Source organism: Amblyomma mixtum, chromosome 4, assembly GCF_055824585.1.
Source record: "Amblyomma mixtum isolate Tamu chromosome 4, ASM5582458v1, whole genome shotgun sequence".
In the NCBI taxonomy this organism is placed as follows: Eukaryota; Metazoa; Arthropoda; class Arachnida; order Ixodida; family Ixodidae; genus Amblyomma; species Amblyomma mixtum.
The window spans coordinates 30,638,597-30,664,241 of NC_143015.1; the positions used below are offsets into that span (position 1 = coordinate 30,638,597).

Below are 25,645 nucleotides of genomic sequence, written 5' to 3' on the forward strand. Positions count from 1 at the left end.
AACAACTTCACAAGAGATATGCACATAATCTTTTCCGGAATACTCGGAAGTAGGCATATATTACTCTTTTTTGTGACAGAGTATCCTCAGTGAACTTTGCCTCGACAAAACCGCTGTCAAAGTCCAGGAACGGAGCAGTATATCCATAAGAATGGGTCCGTCAAAAAGGAAAGACATTGCGTCTGCATGGTTATTACGGATTGCAGTGAAGCACGAAAGCATTGATGGGCAGATCCGTTTTATCAGAGCACTTTGAACGCAGAGATGTATAACTTCGACATTTCATTGAAAGCGCCAAATGCGTTCGAGTCATTGCGTTTTATTGATGCATGATGAAAACCGTGACGAGTGTTTTACTGTCCAATATTGCACAGGAAAAGCAGACTAGTCACATCGAGGGGGAACTGAGCACGTCTTTATATTTTCCTGGGAAGAAAACTGATCAACTGCTTTCATAAGCGAAACTTTTTTTTTTCAAAATTAATACAATAGCTTTAAGGGGGTGCTGATGTAACTGATATAAGTCATTTGTACATCACATTACTTATAGCAATTCTTATTGTCATCTTGACATCCTCAGTACAAAAAGTACATAAAGTTTAAAAAAATCAGCCAAGCAAGTGAAACACAGTTCTTCACACTTGGCAATGCACCTTCTTTCAGAAACACAATATGCAAGAAAGTGTAGCTTCTCCACGTACTTATTATCGCGTAAATAACACAGTCGGAATTTGTGTCGCCTAAACTTTTTTGAAGCAATTTACGGTACTCACTGAGTCGAATAATGTGGTGGGCTGAAGCTGCAGGTCGGCTGCGTAATAATAATCTTGAAACGTGTAACGCGCAACAGATAGTACACCTAGATATACTCACAAGAAACTTGATTTCTCATTTTTCTTACAATTTATTGCGAGGAAATGGTATTCGCAGTTATCACAAGGCAACTAATAGACACACGCATACTGAAGGACTGTAACGCTCTATCGGAAAAATATGAATATATCATTGCCCTCTTTTCTCTGTTTTTGGCACAGGTAAGTTCCCATTCAGTGCTGAAAAATTATGCCTAGAACCATTTACCTATGTTTTGATAGGTAGCTTTCAAAGTGAGGAGCACTTTGTGTCTTGCCCTTCGAACGTAGTACTACTAGGGGCCCTGGAAGGCATTAAATATTGGTTTTAAACCAAACACACAAGGGCTCTTTACAAATAAAACAGGCTATACCTACCACAAAATTTTGTGCGAATATCTCCAAGGAGACAAGCATTTCTTCTGGTGGTTGTGTGCAGCGTTTCAACATCCTCATGAGCGCTTAGTTATGGATGTATTTTTTACGCTTCCTTTGTTAACAGAATCTTGCAAAAAACGTGCTGTAGAACGATGTAACTAGAAGAAATGGGAGGCACAGGACAAGTGCACGACAGTGTCTGACATTTCATTCTGCCAGTTTCCCACAGTTTGTTTAAACAGCAACTCCCAAACTTGCCCTTGTCTTCCTCGCTGCGTGACAAACTGCGTAGATATCTGACATCCGTCTGCCGACCGATGCAGGAAATGGAAGTGAGGTCAGAGGTTGATGAAACGCCAGTTTTCTTTTCTTTGTAATAATGAAGTATGTGATCTGCACCATTTCTACACTGGGAATATGAAAGTTACTGATGGTGACCGTCCTGACTTTGTTGAGACTAGTGAAGGAGGTCTGCGCTGCACTGGTTGCCTGAAAAAAGAAGGCGTCATGATAAAAATGTGCAAAGGTCGAGATGACAATTTCGGTTTCTGTTTGCGCAGTGCTCATACTTATTTTATTAAATATGTACAGTTTTCCGCTGGAGTACACAGACGTAAAACCAGGGACACAGAAGCACAACTTACATCCTTAGGCCATCTGTAATGACCTGACAACGTTGAGTAACACTTCGTAAAACAGTTTTCAAAACAACGCGGACGTACATAGTCGATCACATTTTTTCAGAGCGCTGGAAAGGTGCTGTTCGGGGGGAATGAAGAGAAATTATGAATCAGATTATGATTTTCATTGATAATGCTTGAGCTGAAGAGCAGCTGAATATAGACGTGAACACACAGGCACCAGCGCCTTACCGCTAGCAGAGGAGCTGCGAAAAGATGTCAGTTCATTTGTTCCGCTGTACACCGTTCGAGCACTGTACATAACTGTGATCGACTCTGTACGTTTACGCTTGAGCGGCACCAGAGTATCTTCGCTGGCACAAACACGTGGTACGTGCATCGCGGGTGTCGTGTTCGAACCCGGTGCATATAGATTCCTCATTCACGAGGATCCCTCTTCATCTCTCACAGCACTGAGTTTGACACGGCCGACGACCGTGTCACGCATGAGCGAGCGCCCGACCCGCGGGCGAGGCGCACGGATCATAAGGACGGCTGCTCGTGCGGTGACAAGGTGAGCAAGGCTTCGTGGCGCAGACGCCGACACATGTTGTTGCTCGAGAAAAAGCAGTAGATGAGGGGGTTGGCGACGCTGTTGAGCGGCGCCAGGCTCTGGATGAATGTGGCCACGGCGATGGCTGCCTGGGTCTGCGGCGTGGCGCCGTACACTTGAAGCAGGTCGAATACAAAGTAAGGGCTCCAGCAGAGCACGAATGCTGAAAGGAGGAGAGAAAGCAAAAATGAATTAGGAACATTTGAACTATATTATATGTCGAATTCTTGTTGTTTCTAATATCTATTCTTGAAGGACGGAAGAGGATTTCCCGGGCTGGTTGGTTCATTTCTGAATTAAAGGGTTAACTGCGCGAAAGGGTTAGGACACCAGGGAGACACAATCGCGACACTTATAACCTAACCCTTAACCCTTTCCTAACCCTTTTGAGCAGTTAACTCTTGATGGACGACACTCCCATCTGCCAAAACCTTCCTGCTTCTCTTCTGTATGTTGACGAACAGTTGAAGCCTGAATAATAAAAAAGCGCTGCCGAAATGCTTATGCAGTCCAGACTTGTGCCATGGAAGTCTCTCACTTATGGCGGTATACCGCCTTCCTTAATTGGACACGCTTCCACATGCAATGGTTCGAAGTTCAAAGTTGAAAGTTAATTATGGATAATAGCAGGTGTACAGAAAATGGCATAGTACTGTTTGACAAAGCGTCCCAAATAAGATACTGCAATGAGACATCTTACATAAATTTCAGCAAAAAATGAGGAGAAAAAGTCCGACCAGAAGAAACTGAATGCACAAGACTCATGCATTAAGAAAATGAGTCACATGCATTAATAGCAAGTTTAAAAACTCTAGGTATATGTGTTAAAAAAGAGCAACTATACAGATACAATGTTTGGAATTATTATAAACTACAACAAAAGATAGGTCATGTAAAAATATAGGTACAGTTGGCTATATAAGATCCACACTATGATTGTAACGGTCTAACACACAAAGCAAGACTTGAGCAGGAGGGCAAAGAAGAACCGCCGCCAATAAAATAATAGACTCACCCAGTGCACTAGCTGACTGTTAAGAAATGTACTGCCTCAGATATGTCTTAAAGCACAATAAAATGCGTGATACGTGACTCCTAAGTACATGCCGAACTTAGACCAATTTGTAAGAGACTTTGACAGTATAGTGTTATTTGAAATAGAAAACCGAGTGGGGTTCATGTTCCTTAGTTGATCTTCGAGGGGTGATCGAAACAAAACTAGGGCTGTTTACAAGACGATAGGGTGCTATGCCAGTGCTATATTTCAAGGAATCGTTTATTGGCATATTGGCCTGTTATTTAAAGTAACCATTGAAGCACGATGCAATTTACGTTTCTTCAAGATTGCTGCAGTATTAGTTGGTGTTATCGCAGTACGCAAAAAGACTGAAAAGATAAAAGCAGCAAATATTGTCTGTAAGCTTGGCATCCTCAGGGCATTCTTTTCGCTTTTTCTGCACTGTCTCTAAGTATTTAGAAAATATTTTTGCTTTCCCGCTTTGTGTGAAAATCCAAGTTTCCTTGCCTACTTCGTTATTAGTTTACATAGCCTGATTACCAGAGCACTGACGTGGTTTTTAGAAAGTTAACGCCACTCTTCCTAGAACTGATTCTTACGACGTAAACTAGAGTAATGGTTAACTCATCCCTAGTGCGTCTCTGCAAGGATCGAAAATCTTAAAGGTACGAATTTTTCAATTCTTCAACAAACAAGGATTGTAGAACGTGAGAACGGCCGATAGGGTGCAATGTATTTGCAGTAGAGGACTCGTCAGGCGTGGACAAAATGCCTTTTGCCTCGTCAAATGTGGCATTATTTTCTAAGTCATCTATTACTTTGATTCTCATATTGCATGTGCTAGGTTTGTCAATATAAAAAGACTTACGGCTTCTTAGCTTCACATACCTAAGACAATTATCAGAGTCATCTTCACAGTCTTTACTTTTGCTTTTGGAATGACACCCCTAGAACTGGTCCTCCTCGTGTCGATGTCCTTGCCGGAAATACCTGCGCAAAGGTACATGTAGAAACAGTTTGAAAATTTAGTTCAGTAAAATATAAAACACGACACACTCGTCGTAGATGGATAGGCTGGTACTGAAATATTCTATGCACACTAAACGACGGTTAGCGATATCGGCGGAGACGCGGCAAAACCGATTCTTCACACTGCTTTGCCAGTAGGACAAGTGATAGAAAAGAAAACGGTACCACTGGGATCGAGGCTTCGCGTTCCACTTGCTCAAGCAGATTGTTCCTTTTTCTTCGTTACATGTACAATCCTGTTTCACCGAAAACGCCATAGCCTGTCGGGGCCTGAAGCCTCCAATTCCAGCATCCCTAGAGCAGCGTAGCAGGTTGGGCACCTTCCAGACACCCTCCAGGCAGAGAAACTGCCTCTTCCGGAGCACCCTACTATGGGTGAACCTCTGGACTCCCACCGGCGCCACTGAATCCCTACCATGGGCGAACCTCTCGACTCCCATCGGCACCGCTGAATCCCTACCTATTAGGCTCCATCCGCCACCCCATCAAGAAACTTTAAACCTTTCCTCACATTCACCCTGCAACAGCCTTAGAAGCAGGGAACGAAAGAGTGAAGGTGAAGCCAAACTGAAGACGCAAACAAGAGGCGCCAAAGTAAAAGCGAAATTCTAAGCTCTCGATTACAGTGTGTACGCGTATGCATAACGTCTCTGCCAAAAATAACGAGGCATCGTGCTTTGCTTCTCTGCCCTAACGTCAGCTTCCACGACATTTCCAATGAGTGAACAGTCTCTGAAGGTCAGAACAAGTGTTCTTCTTGCCTTACAGAAAGTTAGAGCCGTGTAGGGGCAGAAGTGCTCTGCTATGATGGCTAAGAAACAATCACCGCTGCACGGCTACTTTTAGCAAAAGACGGTGTATTGAAAAGCCAATAACACTATCCCCATCTCAGCGATGCAATTGTCCAAAGGCGTTAAAACCTGCCATGCATAAATATTTACCCCGCCGCGGTGGCTCAGTGGTTACGGCGCTCGGCTGCTGGCCCGAAAGACGCGGGTTTGATCCCGGCCGCGACGGCTGAGTTTCGATGGAGGCGAAATTCTAGAGGCCCGTGTACTGTGCGATGTCAGTGCACGTTAAAGAACCCCAGGTGGTCGAAATTTCCGGAGCCCTTCACTACGGCGTCCCTCATAGCCTGAGTCGCTTTGGGACGTTAAACCCACGTAAACCAAGCATAAATATTTACTCTTCTCCTTAAGTAGAGCGATTGCACCCACTACTATTTCTACACGATGCGCACATCGCAGTCGAAAGAACAAATATCAGAAAAAACAATTTGATTGCCGCCTTTGCGCGGAGTTGAGGCCCAATAAATGCCGACCGGTATAGAATTTGTTAATTATGCAGTGCAGTACTAAAAGTTCTGTAACACAGCCAGGGGCCCACCAGTTAAATTTTGCGTTAAACGAATTTATTTCAGCTGCAGTTAACTGCCTCTTTCATCTTACGAAAAAAAACGGGTGTAGTAATGTACCGCTAGTCAGTAATGAGTACCGCTTTCCTCAACATGGCTTTCGTTTCCCTTGTTAATTCCAGCTATATATGGCCGCAACTTGCACTGATCGCAGCGTGATACCTGAGCATGTTCTACATCTAATGAGCGACGCTGCCAATGAGTACTGGAAACCTGCTTTAGTGATCTATTTTCTTTACAGCAATAAGGATAGAGCGCTGCTCCTGATTGAGAGATGAACTCCTGTTTTTGCTTTAGTGCCTTTTGTCCTATAAGATTACTTGGGGAAGACAGAGGTTTTACTTTTTTATTACCTCATTTCATTCTATATTCATCCTTTGCTGAACAGCGTAAATTTCGCTTGTATAGTCAGTATAACCCATTTTGTCACATTGCTCTAACTTTAACAAAATGTGTCAAAAAAATTTGAATTTGGAACTACCTTAAGAATGACTACTTCAAAAATTCTGCGAGCGTTCTATCGTTAGCGCCGTACCTGCATAGCTGCCACAATAAGCACTGATCTGCTTTCTTCTCACATCATCATCGTCAGCCTGACTACGCCCACTGCAGGACAAAGGCTTCTCCAATATCTGTCCTGTCCTGGGACAATTAACTCAGTCCTGTGACAACAGTCGCCACCCTATCCCCGCAAATCTCTCAATCCTATCCGCCAACCTAACTTTCTGCCAAACTTTCTGCCAACCTAACTTTTTACCCTTAAGGACCACAAATATATTCTTCTCGTATGTATATCTTGCTCTCTATTTGCAACACCTTCCTTTCGATTCCTGCCACCAGACTTGCATCTAATCTACAGGGATGTGGAAAGGATCAATAATAAAAGCAACAGAAATGACTCACTCCCATCAACGGGAAGATGGAGAGAAGTTATGAAGCTTAACAAAAAGAGAAAGCTACACAAAGTGTTTTGGTGCTCCTTCTTCCCTTCTCTTAAGGCGCATTCGATGTGTTCATGCTGATCGAGGCAGTTACTTCGGATTTCTTTTTTTCGCAACTCGTTTGTTGTCATTAATTCCATATATCTTCATCTTCTGGCCATATATTTGAAAATTTACCCGTCATTTCATTATTGCGCCATGGACAACACAAGATCTCATAAAACATACGCAATATAACGAGACTAAACTATGAGCGAGGAGATAAGCAGGTAAAAACTGCTCAAAGTAAGGATTTCATAGCGTAGTCAAGTCGGTACTAACAGTTTTTAAAAACATGCCAATAAAATGACGCCACTACTGTGTGGAAATTTTGCACCAACGATTTCCTCGTTACATTCGAGGCGAGGCACCAAAACACCGAAAAATTTCAATGCCTAGGATGAAGAAGGAGGAAGAAGATGAGGAAAGGCAGGGAGGTTAGCCGGAAGAACAATCTGTTTGCTACCCTACAATGCCCAAGTATTTTCAGAAACAAAGCCTCTGATAAGGGCTATTTCCGTACGATTGAAAACTCAGGACGTCAGCCGATTTTATTCGTTATCGATGTTCTTGAACACTTATCCTAGATTTTTGGCGATTTCTTCAGATGCGATTGCCAGAGAATAACAAGCAATTATTTTTAAGCGCCTCATGGTAAACTTCAGAGTATTTCACTACTGGGCGGTTCCAGAGAATGGATGTTTTAATTTTTTTTTCTCCCCGTGTATCTGGATCGTGATTCTTTGTCCTCCGCTTTCTCGCACAGCTTTGAAAACTACTCCTCGCGCTGATTGATCTTGTTGGCCACTGGCATATTTCCCGGAGCTTTTAGCGCCGCACTGGGACGGCGCTAAATCCGGCACTGAGACGAGTTTTCATTTTCGCACCCTGGCATACCATTAATATCGAAGTACCGCTCTGAGCCCGTTGAGAACTACGTTAAGGTGTCAGATGCTTTTGAAGGGAATCCCTGGCTTACTGCCGTCACGTTCTCGTTCCCCTTCAGCACCGGAAAATTGTCAGCACGTTTACACGTCCGCAGACGTTGGCTGTCAACATGTCAAAAGACATGGCAGACAAGACCCATGTAGGGAAATGAGGGTAAAATTCTTCTCACTACGCAATGAAAATGATTACAATGAACTCGCTAGGAAGAAAACTGGGCGTAGCTTAGTACAATTGGCCGGGACATTTTTTTTTTATTTAGCCGCACATTGAAGACAAATAACAAAAACCACGCCGCATTGTGTATGGGAATGAATATCAACTATATTAGGGAGTCCTGATTTTTAAATTTCGAAAATTTTTACTTGAGCGTTACTGGGAGCCACACACGTGAGCTATGAGCTCTGCGGACATACTAAAGCTACGCAAACACAAATCATAACAAGTACAAGAAAAAATCGGCAAACAGTGAAATCAAGTGTTTTATCATCATCATCAGCCTGACTACACCCACTGCAGGGCAAAGGCATCTCCCATGTCTCTCCAATTAACCCTCTCCTTTGTCAGTTGCAGCCACCCCATCCGCCCACCTAACTTTCTGCCGTCCCCTGCTACGTTTGCTTTCTCTTGGAATCCACTCCGTTACCCTTAAGGACCAGCGGTTATCCTGCCTTCGCATTACATGCCCTGCCCAAGCCCATTTCTTCCTCTTGATTTCAACTTAGATGTCATTAACCAGCGTTTGTTCCCTTACCCACTCCGCGCTCTTCCGATCTCTTAACGTTACACCTATCATTTTCCTTTCCATAGCTCGCTGCGTTGCAAGTGCTGCTGCACGTGTTGTATATCAGTTTACATTTTCGTGCATTTATTCGGCTTCTGAGGACATTTACAATCGAGATTTTGCCTGCACCATGTTATCAGCTAAAAACAATGCGGCGTTGATTAAGCCCTCTCCTTAACTTACTAATCAGCATACTTTATTTGAAGGAGAACATTACGACATGCCAGTGTTACGGTACACGAGTGGAATGATACCTTACTCTCTTTTCAGTTCTTCTAGAATTCGTGCCTAAAAATGCACTGATGAGCCGATGATCACAACTTTCTTAGCTGCAGGGCTCACCTCCGAGGATCTTGCTCCGCTTCCAGATGGTGTACACGATGACGCTGTAGCAGGCAGCGATCATCAGAGCGGGCACGAAGAAAAGCGATCCGGCGACCAGAGTCATGTACAGCTGCCACTGCCAGAGCTCCAGCTCGATCCAGCACTGCAGGCGGCCGTGGACCAACGCCTCCCCGTTGAGGAAGATGGAAGGCAGGGACATCGCGACTGAAGCCGCCCAAGCCAGGCCAACCAGCCACCGGGCGCGCTTCCCTGACGTAACCGCCGAGGCCGAACGAAGAACGTTATTAAGCTCTAAAATTGCCTTAATTTCGCATAACCAAGCAATTCGCACTACGAAAAAAAAAAACGGCAAACTATTCTACAGAGTTGCAGTTTTGTGAAAAAAGTGTACGTAAAAAAGCGTAGAACCAATATTTAACACCAGTGAACAAGTTCAACAGAAGCTTATTCTAATTATCTAAAATTTGAAAGTCGATCCTCCGAAATTCGAAAGTTAGTTAATTAGGGCTGGTAAAACATTTTTAGCTAACCTTCGTGTATACCCATATTTCTACTTTTAACGTGACCTGTCCGGAATCGCTTTCTCACCAACATTGTACCAAGAGTGGTATCAAGTCCATTAACACAGCTTAAATTCCACCGTACAGCAAAATTTTAATCTGTGCTCTCGGTTGAGTGCGATTATAGATGATTATGATACAGCCCGTCTTATCCTGAATCTCTGCAAAAACAGCCAAGAGTAGGTGACGCACGCGTCTAATGATCGCATCCCATCTCACGCAATAGATGGCGTCACGAGTCTGTAGCCTTCTGAAAACATAGTTTAAAGCTGTTCAAGTTCATCTAAGTTTTGGCGTACGGAGCGACTTTGCTAGCCTACATGACAATCTTGCTCCCAGAAATAACGAGAAGCCGCCGCTCTGGCTCACTGGTCATGGTTCTCGTCTGCGGACCCCAGATCCGCGGGTTCGATCCCTGCCGTGGTGGTCATATTTTTACGAAAGCGGAATGCTAGAGGACCGTGGACTGTGCCATGTCAGCGCGCATTAAAGGATCCCAGTTTAAATTATCCGGAGCCCAACATTATGGCGTCCCTCACAGACTGAGTCGCTTTGGAACGTTGAACCCCCAAAATCAAACCTGGCCAAGCCTCCAATAACTAGGTGTCATATCTCCCTCTAATGAAACACTATTTATGCGCACGGGCTCTGTAACTTCCGAGCATATATCATTGTTCTTATCGTCGGTTTAATGCGACAGAGATAGTGCCCACATGTCGGAAAAAAATTGTCTGGCGTCAGCGTTGGCTACGGGTTTAAGCCCCACCGCCTAAGAAACCAGCCGCTCCGGTAGCTTTATTGGGCCACCTAGGTCATGTGACCTACTCCAGCCATCACAACCTGCCCACTGGACGGTGAGCAATCTGACCACCGTGGCAGGTAGCAGCTAAATTAATGATTGGTCGCGAAAGGTTGCTTGGGAAGAGCGCCCTGGGTCTCAAAAACCCCACGGGCGGCAGCACCTGCCATCGCAGGGCAGTGGCGCACCGCTTAACCTCGGCATCCCTGCGCCAAGAATGGTATTAGTACTTCCGGCGATCTATGAATGTAAGGTAGGGAACGACCAATTCCTCATATATGGGACTTAACCAATTAATTCCACCCCATCATGCCGTTCAGACGCAGCTTTTGTCCCGGCCAGTTTTTCTTTTTTTTAAGTGATGTTGTTAAGATCAAGGTTTCTGCTTAAGGCGAGTAATGATTGCAGAAGCACGAAAACAAATTTCTAATATCTTGGCAGATCCTTTTTGCTTATTGCGCAAAATATAGCGCAGCACTGAAAGCCAGTAAAACCCATATTTGGGTGGAATTACGACGGGCAAAAATGATTCCCTTATTGATTGGTATGACAGGGTATGTACTTACAGCTTCCTGAGAAATTCATGGGCTTGGTGATGGCATCGTATCTGTCGATGCTCAAGGCCACCAGGACGTAAGTGGAGGAGTACGTCACGAGGACCTGAGCAGCAATGAAAGGAAAGAGAAAGAGAGGTGCGAAGCATCGGCGCAGGTAAGCAGCAGTCCCTTGCAGGACAAACGGCCAACGCAGATCAACCGCATGTAGCAAGAGCGCAAATTAATGCGCGAAATTTTCGTTCTTGCTACCGAAAATTTCGCTACGCTCGAAATAGATGAGAAAATGCATTAAGGATACTACAATTTTTGAAGTGTAGGTTTTTTAAGCACTTCAGCCGAAATAAACGGCGTCAATGAGTGGACGCTCTTACGAATATGCCATTTGTTATCCTGCATTGCAGATGATTTCTCTATGCTGCTATACTAATGATGGCGGCTGTACGGGTGCGCTGTAATTAAAGATTTCAATTGTTCTCTTTTCAGAGGTGCAAGCTTTTTGTAGCCTCGTTTATTTTGCCTAAATGTTGCATTACTACAACCAAACAAAATGATGATTCGCTTACCAATTATCTGAAGCCTGGTTTGTGTACAAATCAATTGAATATGCAACTCTGCTTGAAGTGCCAGTAAATATGCAAATAGCAGTCTGTCTTAGCCCTAACTCTCATTCCTACTCTAGGTATGTCAGTAAGTTAGCTGAAATATCGTGTTAAGGACTCACACTTCAGTATGTTACTTTGTCATCTACCTTTAGAGGTATAGTTAACCCGTGTGCCATGTTTGATATAAATAGAAAAATTTGAACGCTACTTGTTCTCATCACACACTCAATTATCAAAGGAAAGAACTTTTACCAGGATATTTTTAGAATTCCTGAATTTGCATTATGAGTCCATAAGGGCAACAGACATAGCATGCCAGCATGCCTTGCATGGCAGATTTGTCGAGTGCAGAATGAAATTCTTCAGAACCAGCTTGACTGGTGGAACCGCGCAGGAGACAAAAAATAATGCACTAGATGTGACACAATGCTAAGAAATAAAAATTTCACTGAAGGGCACCAACTTTTATGCAACCAGTTCTATTACAACTAAAATAAAAGGGAAAAATACACAGCGAATCCAAGGCAATCATTTTTTTTTACATGAGCCCTAATTAACTCTCCTAAAACTAAGAGTAGTGATTTTTCATATACTTTCCTCACTCTCAGCCTTTACATCAGTGCACTAAGATGTTTTTTTTTTTTTAAAAACAGGCTATCCATCCTACATGATGTCTTGCTGACACTACGCGCGCTCCATAAATTGTTCTTTCCAGTATTCGCCAGTCTGGTCGTTGCGCAACTTGCCACAGTGAAACACGGGGAAGTAAAAGACGGCATGTGTGAATTCCACGAAATGGAGCTACTTGCTATCTTGCTTCCCTGGTTCATACAAATACATGGTTTCGATATCTTATCAAAGGCAAGAATAGGAGAGGCGAAATTTCTTGGAAAACGATTCCTCTTCCATAGATCTCGAAGATGCTAGGATCTCCGCTTTGGAAAAACCGTAGCAAATATATCCCGCTGAAGGAAAGAGATAGACCTTTCCAAATTTTTCACACCCTTGCTTACGCAACTTTATGATGTGGCCGGTTTTTCATATTTCAGTATTTGCCAACAGGAGAAATAGGCGAATTCTGCCGAGACAGCTTTCTGGTAATCTGTCAGGGCCAGACGAGGAATTGATGGTGAAGGCCGCAGCGAAATCATAAAAACGCCTACGTAAATTGAATGAATCTTCCAGGAAAAGAAAGAGAGTATTCCGCGCTTGGAGTCGCTGTTGGAAAAATATCTTGCAAACACAATTTAGAGTCATGAAATGTAAATGGTTAATTGCGCCGAACAAACATTGGCGGTATCAATAAGTACATTGAAGCAACTTAAAGCACAGGGCTGCTCAATCTTGACCAAGTCAGCGCCACGAACCGGGGAGAGCCGTTCTCAACAGTGACATTTGCCCGTTTCAGACCTTTTGTGCCCAAATAACATTCTCAGGAACTTCTTTAATAAATTTATCCACAAAATAGAGACGAGCTCTTAAAAATGATTACGTAATGACCTTTTTCCACCTCTGTCCTTTACAATAATTAAAAAGGCGGACAAACTAAAAAGTTGAAAAGTCACAAGTTTTGTTCAATATGTCTCCGTTCACCAGGAATGCCCCAATATATGCCGCTAGGACCGTGGAATTCCAGCAATTTCCTCTGATCCCATGACATGCTTTTGGCCCCATCATGGCACTCTTCCGGGAAGTGTAACCGCGAAGAATTCACGATAAAATTTTCTTCACCGTCGTCAGCCTCCCTTAATCGCGCTATCCGACGGATCATGTGGCTTTGTGCAATATTGGTGCTCTATACAATAAAAGGAAACAAATAACCTCACCCAAAAAGTTTTACACCCACTACGCATAAATATTATCAACTGAGAGTAACATTTCTTTGGAATTGCAAATGCTTTAAATAAGTATTATGCTCCAAGTACGTCTAATAAGCCGGTGTACATTAACGCTTTACAGCAGCAAGAAGGGCTTAGAGAAAAGCACTACGGCAGCGAGAAGCTAAGCAAAATGAACGCCGCCTGAGGCAAACACCATACATAGATATGCCATTTGCTCAAGGGAATAAGTGATCTAAAAGGAACGTCATCGTGATGACCAGAAAAGCCTAACCTCCTATGCACTGAGCCGATTATTGTGACTGCTGTGCAGAATAAAAACAAGCTACAAGGACTCCTTAACAGCAATCTCAGGCGACCTGTATCTCATGCATACTCAATATCTGGCAAGAAGTATCGCTCCAGAATGTACAACCGCCCGTGAAGATCACCACGGTTTCAGTTGGTTGGCCTCAAGTAGAATGGCACATACCCAGTACGGGGGAGTGGACAGGACACAGGCGGTGAACAGTTGGAAAGATTAGCAGTTTTAGAGGAAAAGGAGTGGGGAAAGAAGCTGTTTGGAGAGAAAGAAGAACCTGCATCCAATAGAGCTTCAAGCACCTGGACAGTGCAACCATATACAGGTGTATAAATTGCATGCTGAGCACAGGAATCGTAATGCTCGGCAAAGTACAAGTGCGTGGCAGTTCCCAGCCTCCTTACCTTACCACCCCTTCTCTGTTCTTTCCTAAATGATGTGCGCTGTCATGTCGTTAACAGAACGTAAACTTGTCCTTGGAACTACGAGTGTCACCCACAAAATCCTCCCCAACATAAATAGATCGTTCGAAGGCCGCCGGAGGTGGCAGTTACGAATTATTCCTACTTGAGTTGGCAGCAAAATAAACAAGGCCTGAGCAGGTTCGGGGGGGGGGGGGGGGGGAAGTGGAGAGAGGGGTGAGTAGGAGTGTCACACCACAATGTTTCCACAGCAAGGCTTGTTTTTGCCTGGGAAAAGTCCTCTCGGCTAAACGCCCGCTAGCGAACGGAGGCTCAACCCTCACCTTTGTTTTTCTTTGTTTTCTGTGGTCAAGAATCCCTTCTTTTCTCGCTACCGTTCATTGGCATGCAACTTTTGCGAGCACGACCATTGCGGGTGTGGATAAAGCATGGCGTGACTCTGCACTCTTCCCATGTCGTCCTCGCTACTACTTCCTCTCGTGAAGGTGTCTTTGCGTTGGTTTTTTCCAGAATCATGTACCAACTGGCCCATCAAGCCACGCTTCTTCAGTGTTTGTACTCGCTTCTAAAAAAAAAGCTTTTGAGCGCTTGTAAGGACGTCGCCGTTGAACTCCTAAAGCAGCTTTAATTAATTGTTTGCTTTAGCTACTGTAAGCGCTTCAAGCTCGCTGCACTCAGTATGATTCTCTACGGGGAAATTCCTGGGACACTGGAATTAGCAATCAAAACCGGGACCGCTTCGCGATTCCTTCACCGTAACACGAAGCCTGCAGACCCTCTAGACGCGCGTGTATGCAGCATGTATTTATTTATTTATTTATTAATGCCTTATTTGCTTTATTACATTCGAGGCCCGAGGGCACCATTGAAACAAGCCAGGTTACGAATTTGAAAAAGTAAAATAAAATATAATAGCGATGGAATTAGACATGTACATATCGTAATAATGAATTTAGCTGCACCCAGGGTGCTTTCTATGTCCAAAGGACGATGATTTTTGCTACTTCTTGTTCTTGCTCTGAAGGATGCGCTGTAAAGTTCTTGAAAAGGCACGATGGCTTGTATACTCTGGAGCTCTGGGGCATTTGAGCTCTATACTGCCTTTCTGCGCTCTATCTCATTTTCTTTCTTTTTGCACTAGTTTTTCTCTCTCACGCGTAATGTACCAAAACTGGAACTAACGCTCGTTAAAATTCTTTTATTTTCTTTTCTTCTTTCCATCTCTATTCTTCTCTGTTTGCTAATGCAATATTTATGTTAACAACACTTCCTCGTCGCACAATGGGATTTCTTTTCAACGATGTTGACATCTGCCAAACATGATTTCATGCATCCCGAACGCATAGCGGTGCCGCAATGTGTTATGAAAGCTTTGGCCGTCTCTTTCGTAACACACGGAGGCACAATGCGAGAGACATTCTTCAGCGTCGGCCCATGAATGAATGCAACCAAGCCTCGAGGGTTATGTGTAGCACCGGAACGTCTTATAACGCAGGTTTTGGCGCACCACTGGCTACCCTAACGGTGCAAGCGTAAATGGAGTCGCCCACGCGCAGAAATGAGTGAGGACAGCCCACCTTCTACACTCTGATACTGAAGAGCCGGAGAGGGAGAGTGTATTTTTCAATCTCAGGTAGGATCTACGGCTGGGCCTGCTGTTTATTTGGCATAGCTCATTCTTCTTATGCCTTCCCATATATATTTGCTGTTGAGTGGCTGCACGCATTTCTTATATCAAGCATCGAATATTCACCCGCTACTGCACTGCCATTGCAAAACGCTCCGCCCGTTGGGGTATCCTTCCGACAATTTCATTAATTTTTTACGCAAGACCCGTCCGAGGTTGTAGGAAATCCGCGCTTTTGGTTCCTATTCCAAATACACGAATAGCCCATAAGCTAGAAACTTATAAAAGCTTCAGGTGAATCTGCAAGTAGATTACTCGTTTACCCGTCTCTCTATCTCTTGTATTGTTACATCTGCTGAATACAAGCTCACATAAACAGCTATGATTGCTTGTCTAGAAAAGATTCCAGTAAAAGGTGCAGATATCCCGGTGGATATCTGCGTAGAGCCCGGAGCAATTTGCCTAAATTATTCAAAGCCTCTATGGGCACTAGGTTCGCTGTCCTATATTGCAATGTGCCTACCTGTCCATTTTTTTCAAACTTGAACAGGTAGGCTTAGAAAGAGAAATTTCTTTTCTGCAAAACAGTACCCCACAAATCCAGAAGGATTCCTGGAAACCTTTAAAACTGATTAAGAGAATTGTCAACAAGGAAAGCCAATAAGGAACTCGTAACGTTTTTTTTTTTTTTTGGGGGGGGGGGCAGCGAATACAATACACGCAGGTAAATTTCATCGAAATGCAGTGACGTCGTAGATATGCCGAATGTCAGTGTCTTGCATAATTCATGACATACTACCCTGGCAGTGACAGCCATGAAAGGAAAACGCTTCTACTGAGCAGTATGAATTCTTAGTTCTGTGCAAAGAATAGGCGGAACATTTTATTAAGGTATAATATTAGAATTTTGTGTGCAAGAGATAGATATGTTTTCGCAAAATTTATTGTTCGGAGTGATCGAACTACTCTGAGAGTGCCAAAGCTGGTGATTATGATTAGCGTGCTTGTAGTCTCTCAGCGGTACCGGATCATTGCTAAAACACTTGTTATCGCTAATGGCACTGCTATTATTACTTTCTGGGTATCGAATACCTTACTGCTCTGTAGTTTGCCGTGTGTGTGTATCACGGACCTTTCTAAGTTTCTTCGCCTGTCTCTCTAAGTCCGTTTGTCGTTCCGCGCTTGCTGCGATCAAGAGGAAAAGAATCAGCTCTCATTAACCACGCCCTTGATCTTTATGACAATGGGATGGCAGCGAATACAGATCGGAACCTGTTTACGTCGCCGAATTTCTAGAGGAATGAGCGAAATGGTTCCTGACTTCCCGCGTGATATCAGACTGGCCGAGTTTGGGTGCCTTTCTAAGTGCTTTCCGACCAGAGTAGTCTTTCAGTGCCTAGGGTTCAACCAAAGCCCTTGGGCTGATTGTCTGATCTTGTTTACCCTCAGCCTTTATGGCTTTCCGTCAGGCGGAAATAAACAAAGCAAGGAAAACACTGTGTAATGAATCGGCAATGCTGGGTTGCTTTCAAGGGGATGAAGTCAGTCTGAGGCTTACACTGCCCCCATCCCGTTTTTGTCACAGTCGGCAGTATACTATGCAAAGGCTGATACTGAAGTACTGATATATAGGATACGCGGCACACTTGTGATGAGAGGTTCCTAAAATAGTTGCTTACTACAACAGACAAGCATGTTAAACCATAAAATCCTACCTTCTACACTCGAAGGGGCAGCGTTTAACCAAACTTTAATGCATTTCACTTCCTTGCCGACAGGCAGAGAAAACACATAAGGAAGTCTGTAATAGAACAGCGCCTGGACACAGGACAAGAACAGAGAGAATACATACTCGGCGCTGAACTTCCAACTCCGCTTATTGGAAAAAGCAAGCTGCTTTTTAAGGAAGAGATTTTTTTTTTTCAGGTAATAAAATGTCTCGTAATCGCACGTGTGATTCTCGGTGCTAACCACTGTTTAGCTACTTCATTTCCTTAGAGGACAATGCTACTAAAGGCTGGCTAACACATCTGTTTCCTTTTCTCAAGTTATGAAATGCCTCTGCTACTTCAATTGTACAACGATCATTATGGATGAGCAAGACTTCGATGTCAATGAGAAACGGGGCACCCTTTCACTCGAGACAATGCTTCACCAAGTTTGTTGAACACTTTCCCTAAGAATTTGGTGCTCCAAAGGCCGTGCATCCGATGCATAACCAACTCGCGCAAACTGCCATTTTACTACACAAGGAACCTTTCGGCTCACCTGTGCAAATTTCACAACTTTGCAGCCGAAGTTGCCGCCATGCCAGTCGACGGTCGTCTTCCATATAATGTCCGTCAGTACGCTGACCAGACCCACTCCGAGATCTGCACAATAATTAAAGAAAGAAATGGCAGAAAAACCATGAAAAAATGATTCCATAAAAAATTTCATCCCGCTAAATCGAGGAAAAATGATAGGCACCTTCAACTGCTCAAAAGACTCGGGCGTGTAGTCGTGTCACGTCCTTGTCTTTGGAGCTGTTTCCTTTATTTAACAAAAATTGTTCATTCTCTTGAGTGCAAAAAAACACTTACGGAGTGCCCTAGGGTTTCGACCTCAATACGTAACATTAGTATTTCTGGACCGTACTTGTTAATTTACTTTTTGACACCAGACGTCTTCTTACCGTGCAATAGCAGCTTTTATTGCTCGGCATTGTACGGTTTTATGAGGCTAACTGCATTGAGTACTTTCTCGGACAACAAGAAAGCTGACGTCCGCGTCGTGTGAAGTCGTAATCTCAAACTCTTCCCTTTACGAACTGGATCACAAGAAAAATCCGTGAGCGCGTCTCGACTACAGAGAGCGCGTAGACAAGGGAGTATGAACACTCAATCTTGTGCCGTCTTTCCGAAAGCGTCCGAAAGGGCCGGAATTGAGTGCGCAGAAAGGGGACGATAGACGCAGAGCAGTTAGTGCCCTTACTTTCCGCTTGCCTCGTTTTTTACTTGAGCAAAACGACCCCCCTCCACCCCAACCCTATCCATCCCCTCCTCTTCGGGCTGGAATACTATACACTATATACTCAGATTTCATGCTTGTGTTGGAAGTGGTTTTTATTCGTTTAAACGTATACAACAGAATGGAAAGAAAAGATGGGTGGTGGAAACGGGGATGGTTTTCTATAATGTCAGGAACTAGATCTGCTGGTTGCGGGACCGAAAGGGACAGGGCAGAAGATAGGACGGCGAAGCAATGGTAGGATGGATAGAGAGAAAAGGCAGGGATGCCCGATATACGCAACTGTGCACAAAGCAAGAGCCGCAGTAAGTTTCTTCGCAGCAAAAGACGAAGCACTCGCGTCAGCCCTCCTGTCATTCTTCGGCACCGCATGCGAGCGGTCATTTTGAGGTAGTTTAATATAGGACCGAATCATACACTCACAAGCACATGCCGCTGTTTTCTTATCTGCAGCGAAATACACCTTCGAAACGGTTTTGCGAATATAGCATCACCTATAAACAGAACGCTGGCTAGGTTATCCTTGGTCTGCACGGTCGTCGAATAAGCCTATAAGCAAATAGCGGTAGTGGACAAGATGCCTCACGACAATTAAAAAGGATTAAAAATCCATGGCTACAACGAAGAAACAGTCAAGGCCACTTTCACTTACTTCTATCGATGTTTAGCTGTATTTATGTATGCCATCAATACCACCGATGACTCGATCTACAACTCGATGTTTCAAATCCTGAGTCAGTATAGAAAGAACCTCTCAAATAATTCTCTTCAAAAAAAAAATGGCAGTGGCTTAGCTCAGCTGGGCCAGGATATGCATAGCGAAAGCAGTTTCGTCTACTGACATTTCCGTAGCGACACGCCGTCGCTGTCATTAAGCGGCTTCGCTGCGTCTCGTTCTTCGGGCGTATCAGCCGCCCGAAAAATATTGAGCGGCCGGCTAAAAGTCTGCCTATGCTCGGTTCACAAAAAAATTTCATGTATTCTCAATGTTTATTGCGTGCTATCTGTGTTGATATCTCGTTAATCTGGTAAATAGCCGCTTCTATTTTCCCTCTAGTCCAGTGTACAATTATCACATTGTGACGGAAGTCTCTCCGCGTAGAGTAAAACTCTTCACCCAAACGAACATCCCCGCTCCCTTTTAGTGGCTACAGCCGCTCTAATCACCACTTTATAGCTTACGTTCTTTGAGCATAATTATATAGCATTAACAATTTCACAACGTTTATGCGGGCCGCGGCGGTTGAATTTCTTTGGAGGAGAAATTCTAGAGGCCCGTGTACTGTGCGATGTCAGTGCACGTTAAAGAACCCCAGGTGGTCGAAATTTCCGGAGCCCTCCACTACGGCGTCTCTCGTAGCCTTAGTCGCTTTGGGACATTAAACCCCATCAACCAAACCAAACAACGTTTATGTGGTGCAGTTGGTAGTGAGTTTTTAAAAAATGTTATCCAATAATTTATGTGGCCTGTATTCACCTCAATAAAGCACCCTGTAAATGTTATTAGAATATATTTTGTTTTCAACGGCATTTGCAATTGTGCTTTCAAGAATTGCTTTTTTCTGGGATGGTTCGTCTAATTCTCCTACTGTGCAATCTCCGCCGGTGTATGAGTTTTCTGTACGGCTACTTCCCAGAAAACCAACAAAATCTACTTCTGCGAAAAGAAAAGTCACTAGACTATTTCAATATAATGAAAAATCACGGGGCGATTGCAACGCTCGGTGATGTGTTCCACTGCGTAGCTTTTTGGGATGATTTCTGCAATTAAATCGATATATTTCATTTTCTAAAGTACTTATGAACTGCAGTAGAACTTTTTGACGGGTTAGTTTGCGCCTGTTTCCTGTTCTGTGTTTTTCCTCCCTGTATCGTCCCTTTTTTGGCGTACGACATTCTTTCAATACTTATGAACGGCGGTTTATTCGTATGTAATATTTAATGAAGATTTTCTCATAACAAATCACTAAATTTGAGAACTCATCACAGGCATCGGATGCATAACGTGGGTTCACTGATCGTGATCCAAGGAATGAATGAAAAGCGTTTTAGGCATCACGTGATTGGTTCGTAGTTACGTGAACAGCGCAACCGCCAACTCCGCTCAGCAAGCATCGTTACTACTACCTGCTACGCTGTAAAAGACGAATACTGAAAACCACAGTGAACTGCTTTTTATCTCCTTGTCTCAGGAGAAGCTGGCTCGAAAAAAAATCGCGCTCCATCACCTGCAATGGCGAGGTGCATGATGAAGAAATTCATGCGCGACTTGCGGCCCTTGGGTAGCGCAGCGAGAACCGCACTGTTGCCGATCACGATGCATGCGAAGAGGATCCACAGGAATGTCAGTGTCTCCACCTGGGAAAAGAAGAATAGAAAGCGGCGTTGATGGCCTGCTTTCGCAATTGGTCCGCTACTGCTCTCTTTCCAAGCACGATAAGAGCGTGTATTTTATGCCAAGCATATTACTAGAGGTACACTACAGCCCTTCGCCGTGGTTACGCGCCGTGCACACCACGTGACACATGACGTCACGACAGAGGAAGATTAGGGTCCACCTCGCGCCGTCGCTGTGGTTGCACGCCGTGCAGACCACGTGGTACAGTGACGACACACCACGTGACATACCACGTGACACATGACGTCACGACAGATCGCCGTCACGCGCTGGGAGAAGGAGAACGATGCCATCGCCCAGACACCGGAATGTCCTCGAGCGGCATTCCCGCGCATTTCGAACGCGCGTTCACAGTCGGTGTAGGTGAAACGCTCGCTCCACCGGGCAGGCGGACGCGGCTTCCGTGGCAATCCAGGCGCCCAACCAACGCGCGTCTCGGGGTTATTCGGCGTTCCGCTGTAGCCATGCCGTTGTCTTCCCCCACGACGAAGGCTTCTAGTGGTTGTATTAAAATGATCAAGTATTCAACCAAGGAAAGCCATGTATTAACAAGCCTAGCCATCAATATGCTTCGCATCTGACCAGGGTTAACCAAGTTAAGCCTCAGCCATTTTTTGAATTCCCTCCTTTAGGAGCGATTCCATCTTAGTTGCCACAATTTTCGCAAGCATAGGCAGTTTGAAAACACGAAAAGGCTTTTTAATCAGAACCAAAGGCCATGCACGTGGAATTGCTCTCAACCGCAACGAGAATACCACATAATTATTAAAAAGTGGTCCTTCTTTTGGCACCTAGTTCCTTAGGTGCACAATTGCAGCCTGGAATTTTGTGAAGGTGTGATCGGCAGAAGAACGACCGATTAATACTGCGTAGTATTTGACACTTGGCAGGTGATTTAAACTTTTTAATCTCGAAAGTAATGATTTTTTTAGAGTACGGATGACACCATGAACGGAGTATTTTCACCGTGGAGTATTTTCACCTTGCGTTGTACCGTGAGTCTTTCGCAGATTATTTCACTGTGAGGTGTTTCTCTCATGATCGCCCTAAACTGCTCATATTTCTAGAGCGGCACATTGAGAAGGGTGGTTGGCCTTTCATTGTAAAACTTCCCAGTTACGAACAAGTCAGGAGGGCCTATATCCTATCATTAATCCGCTGTTTCCATCGAGATGAGTTCGAAGGCGGTTGGGAGCATTAACAATAACTCTAACAATAAAAATATTATTTAAAACAATGCTTAGGGGCCCAAACATGCGAAGCTCTTAGTTCAACTTTGAATACTAGCTTACGTTTAATTCACGTTTTGTTCCTTGGTGTCGTGCTTAAATTGCCTGATAACAATAGATGATAACCACAGAGGAATTTTAGCTGCGTAGTTACGTTAGGCCGCCACCAAGAAGTTGTGTGTCAACACAAGGAGGTCGATCTTCAGCAGCCCAGTCGATTCAATTGACTTAGAACAAAAGTCAACTTTGCAGCTCGAAGAATTAATTCCTTTTCTAGAGTTCAACGAAGCTCACTCAGGCAACTTAAGATTTCCAAATAAACCTTGACAGATGTTCGTTTCTGCACCGTTCAATGCAAACTTTAAGAAAGCAGTGAACAAGAACAACGAAACGTAACCTGGACAGTTGCCGCTCCAATACAAAGGTCTGTTTGTGTGCCCAAAGTCCTTTCTGGCCCCGGCGTTTTCATGCACCCTGTGCAAAGTGGTCACTCTTATGCAGCTTAGTAGACTTAACTGTATTAAGTTAAAACTCATCTCAGGAACTCGTAGAGTCCCTTTATAGTGCAAAAGGAAAGCTCTATTTAAGAGAACTCGAGTTTTCCAATTAACCTTTGAGAAAAGTTCGCCCTGCAACGTTTGGTGCCAACATTGGGAAAGCAACGCGCAAGATGAAAGAAGGAGAAACCGGACAGCTGGCGATTCAATACAGAGGTCTGTTTGTGTGCCCCGCGTTCTCCTCGGTCCGAAAGGTTTGGTGCACCCTGCCCGCCGCGATGAGTGGGGCGGCAGCAGTCTTATACATACAAGTTCGACTCAAAGCGTGCCTCTACGCTCTATGCCCTATTTCTTAAACACCCACGTAGGTCGAGACGCTCGGCGTAGCTTTCAGGAAGTTGCAGTCTCCGCAATACCGTAGGCTTCGGTAAAGGCACTCTCTAAAGAGGCCCGACTAATTAAAATCTCAAACCGACCTTGTGCGAGAAAACTGCAAACGGGTGCCCCAGCTCTTACGTTCTCAATGCGAATGTAAATTTTGAAAAAAGCCCTGCGTGCACTTCTGAATGCTTATTCTATGGGAAACTTCAGGTTGCCACTCTGGTGGCTGCAATCCTCGCTGCGAGAAAATTTCGCTTGAAACACAAATGCAGTCAACTTGAACAATGAGCGAAACTTATGCTGCCTTCCATTCAATACGTGAAGAACCCAAGCCCCTGCTTCCTAATAATATATATGCCACTAGTTTATGCTTAACCCGACGGTACACATCTTGAAACGTTAGCTAAATGGCGGTGCAACAATTATTCTAAGCATCGAATTTTTTATTAAGAACTCAAACTTCGGCCGTTCACTGAACAGAGTTAAAAGGGAATGGACATATTTACCAGCAGCATACGTTATCTAGCCTCAAAGATCTAAAATATTGCTACGATGTGGACGCAGGTCTGTAATCAATGTCTTATTTTGTTGTTTGAAGGCAGAAATAGTTTTATGAAGCTATCGTTCGCCTTCTTTAGAAGAATAAAACTAGCGGAGAGGACTCAGACACAGTAGAGACATAAAGCACGACGCTAGGCGACCAATTGACTTTATTTCGGTGCATATTACGTAGTGTGCACCCTTGAGCGATGAAAAAGCAGCCATGCGTACACATCACTGTTCCCATGAAAAAGCCAAGCACACAAAAACCAACCAAGGACGCCCGTCATACGCGTTGTCGATGGTTATGTATGGGTGCTCCAAAGAGCTGAAAAATATAATTTCCTGTCAAACACGCTCAATGACGTATCATGAGCGAATGTACCCGCTCCTCTTGATGATACGGTATGCCGCCAAAATCTCCTGCTGTCTCCTCCTTTTCACACGTCCAATAATGGTAGCGTTCTTAAAATAGATACTTGTGCGTCCTGCAATGCTCAGACAAAATCGCCACGACATCTGGAGCCGCTCAATAACCTCCACCTGCGCTCTAGATTCTCGTTATAGCAAGAAGCGTAATCTTTCTGCGAGGTTCTAGTAGTTTTTGTCGATTATAACGCTTTCAGCTTGGATTTGGTTTTGAAGACGTTACACTGGTTTTTCTGCGATGCTTTCATCACGCATTTAGTAGAATCATCCTTCACCGTGCCAAAAATTTCTTTTTGGCTCTGCAATAGTCCTATGGGAAACAGCCTGCGCATGTTCATACCTGCTTAGGTTCATGTATTTGTTATACCGTCGGGTGATGCTTCAGCAATGTGTATGAAAAAGAATGCTGCCTTGATCGAATTTATATTTAATAATAATTTAATAATATTTAAATGACAAATAATAACCCCAAAGTGGACTTCTCTTTATTTAAATCTTCGCCCCTTCAACACTTGTACTTTTTTTGGCTCAGTAAGTAGCACTTAATGAACGAAGATGTCAGCCATCTCATTCCCAGAAGGCATATTTGATGATACGCAAAATGATAGGGCGTAGTCTCCTGCTCATGGCGGCTAAGCTCTGGCTGCCCTCGAGTCCGGGATAATCACCACGTCTTTATTGAAGCATTATGTAAGGCTTTTTGAGGCCGCCTTGCTGAATGCTTCTGCTGCCAAAACAGAAGGCACATTCCGCATAATACCGCTAATGGAGGAATCATTCGAAGATGGTTAGCGTTAAGTAGATGCACTAGTTTCGTAAATCCCATTGACAGAGCTATGCGAGAAAAGTTTGCAATGGTGTTCAGTCTCAGTCCACAAATATTCAAGTACCAACGAAAGTGTTCCCTTCATAAGTATGCGTTAGATCGGATGCAAGGAGGGATAAATTTGTAGTTTACACTTGAACGCACGGTAGGATACTTGTGCCTTCAGCTTTTTTAGGCAAACGGAGACTTAGTACACGAAGAGGGTTTAGCGCTAAGTAAAGATCGAGATCCTTTCCTCTTCAGCAGACTCTGGATCTGGATTTACGCGGCATCCGTCTCTTCTAGAGGACTGTGCAGCATTATTAGGAGTTGTGAAACTACCAAGGGGATAGTCCGCGACGGACAGTCGTTCAGAAAATGCCTTTAGGAGCAGCCTGCGCTGACTGCATAATACTATTTGCTCATATAATCAATCGTCTAGCATTAAAACGAAATGTAGTACAAGTTAGCAGGCTTTACAAAGTCATGCGCCAATTTTTCAGACAAGGGCGCTTTGCAACTTTGAGACCTCAGTCGCACTTGCCTGCTAATTACATGATGTTCCAAATTCGTTTCCAGTGAAACAGAAGGCCGAAGCGCAGCGCACGCGACGAATAGCACATCGCCAAAAGAAACCAGTCAGGACAATGTTAAGTGAAAGGAGGGCCATTGCG

The 25,645-nt window shown here is 44.1% G+C and overlaps 1 protein-coding gene across 1 annotated transcript in view; it reads right to left on the reverse strand.

The window, feature by feature from the left end:
- Positions 1-583: 583 nt before the first annotated feature.
- The window catches only part of LOC149346065 (cardioacceleratory peptide receptor-like), an 89,207-nt gene continuing 64,145 nt past the window's right edge, over positions 584-25,645 (reverse strand). The window contains exons 2-7 of the mRNA XM_089585342.1: positions 20,921-21,050; positions 17,952-18,055; positions 10,903-10,996; positions 8,975-9,226; positions 4,369-4,470; positions 584-2,625 (exon numbers count right to left, since the gene is read on the reverse strand). Coding sequence (XP_089441468.1) covers positions 2,393-2,625; positions 4,369-4,470; positions 8,975-9,226; positions 10,903-10,996; positions 17,952-18,055; positions 20,921-21,050 — 915 coding nt within the window. The 3' untranslated portion in view covers positions 584-2,392. The remainder of the gene's footprint in view (positions 2,626-4,368; positions 4,471-8,974; positions 9,227-10,902; positions 10,997-17,951; positions 18,056-20,920; positions 21,051-25,645) is intronic.